This window comes from Hakea prostrata, chromosome 9 (genome assembly GCF_041222555.1).
Source record: "Hakea prostrata isolate BN-2017 chromosome 9, UWA_Hpros_2, whole genome shotgun sequence".
NCBI classification, from domain to species: domain Eukaryota; kingdom Viridiplantae; phylum Streptophyta; class Magnoliopsida; order Proteales; family Proteaceae; genus Hakea; species Hakea prostrata.
In genome coordinates, this window is record NC_142608.1 from 47234637 (window position 1) to 47236452 (window position 1816).

The 1816-nt window shown below is 37.9% G+C and overlaps 1 protein-coding gene across 1 annotated transcript; it reads left to right on the forward strand.

Annotated features, from left to right (window-relative positions):
* Positions 1-348: 348 nt before the first annotated feature.
* LOC149005362 (shaggy-related protein kinase alpha-like) lies at positions 349-1524 on the forward strand (the record flags this gene model as incomplete). The annotated part of the gene is made up of 4 exons (XM_089135878.1): positions 349-423; positions 504-644; positions 744-794; positions 1434-1524. Coding segments are annotated over 4 exons (330 nt in total), but the record flags the coding sequence as incomplete, so codon positions are not given.
* Between the last annotated feature and the right edge of the window lie 292 nt (positions 1525-1816).

A 1816-nucleotide genomic window follows, 5' to 3' on the forward strand; every position in this document is an offset into this window, starting at 1 on the left:
TGGGTTAGTCTCGCCTATTTTTGGTTATCAATAGCCTCCTATTCTGGGCCTGCAGTTCTGTTTTGGGTTTACTATTCTCAGTTGAAACCCTGGAAGCTTAACATTCAACCATTGATTTGTCTAAGTATTCTGGTATCTATTTCTATCATTGGTATATAAACCTTTGACCTGAATTTTATGCATATCAGATCCTTTGCTCTGTTGGATTTGTCTAAATATGAAGATTAAATCTCTTTTGTCCTTTCTCTGACAATAGGCATACCCTTGATAGTTTGGTCATTTAAATGCATTTTGTTTCTCTGACTGAGACTTCTGACAGTCATTTTGGGTGGAAAAAAATTATAATCTTCTTCATTTATTTACCAGGTGAACCCACATACCCATCAGCTAAAACTATGCGACTTTGGAAGCGCTAAAGTCTTGGTATGTTTTTGCACCATGGATCATACTTAACTTTCTTCCTGTCTCTGTACCCTAATGTGTTTTTCTTTGACCTTTGACAGGTGAAAGGGGAGCCAAACATTTCTTACATCTGCTCTAGATACTACAGAGCCCCTGAGCTTATTTTTCGGGCAACTGAGTATACAACAGCCATTGATATTTGGTCTGCTGGTTGTGTTTTGGCTGAGTTACTGCTCGGACAGGTTGGCATTTCTTTTATCCTTACAAAGTCCCCTTTTTTACTTCTCTTTCTTTCTTAACCTTATTATTGTACTAAAATGTATGCTGTCTGTGTTTATCAGCCTCTCTTTCCAGGTGAGAGTGGAGTAGACCAGCTTGTTGAAATCATCAAGGTGATTATAATGTTTTAGTATTTTACTCTTCAATTGATGTTACTTGTATTTTATACGTTGGTTTTTCTTCCCAATTCTGCTATTTTTTTTTTGGGGGGGGGGGGGGGTAAGTTGTTTGTCTGCATGAGCTTTGTACATCCCTGATGAATTCAAGATTTTAACCACCATTCTTTTTAGGTGATGGTGGTGATTATTTCATTGTTCAGTGGTTTCCACTAATACACATGATTCCAAATGTTCAAGCAGCTATGCTGTTTGGCATTCATTCGGGATTTATCACATGCTACATCACCAAATCTATAGAAGGAACATATTTCATGTGTTACTCCAGAGTCATGATTGGATTCCTGCCTGTAATTTAACCAATCATGCCCAAAGCTGAACTATTCTGGTTATGTCGACTGAAAGTTTTGTAATTTTGTATGATTGTATTTGTTTCATCCAATTTCAATTGAAGTCGCTAAATGATTTTGGTTTTAATGTGAAGTGTGATTGTAACATTCCTTGTGAAATCACACTGAGTCAGGATAAAATTTGTGACCATGGTTCAGTAGCCCAGTAACCAGTTGTGTCCTCAAAGAGTGTCTTATGTCTAGGTGGGCCTCTTTCTTATTATTCCTGTTCTTTATGACGTCCCAGGTTCTGGGTACCCCAACCAGAGAAGAAATCAAGTGCATGAACCCGAACTACACAGAGTTTTAAGTTCCCCCAGATTAAAGCTCACCCATGGCACAAGGTATGAGGAATTTATGTTTCACATGGAAAAACGCATGCCACCAGAAGCAGTTGATCTTGTATCAAGACTTCTGCAGTAATCTCCTAACCTTCGGTGCACAGCTGTGAGTATGAGAACTTATTTGCTTTTTTGGTAGAATGCATAAGAACAACTGGTAGTGTATGTGCTTTTAATTTGGAGTTGATTCTTGAATGGTAGTATCTAGGAAGAGGAAAACAGTGTGCCTACAATAGATTTCTTGAGTTGTTAAAGATTTGGCTCTGTTTCTGATGCAATGGAAGATGAA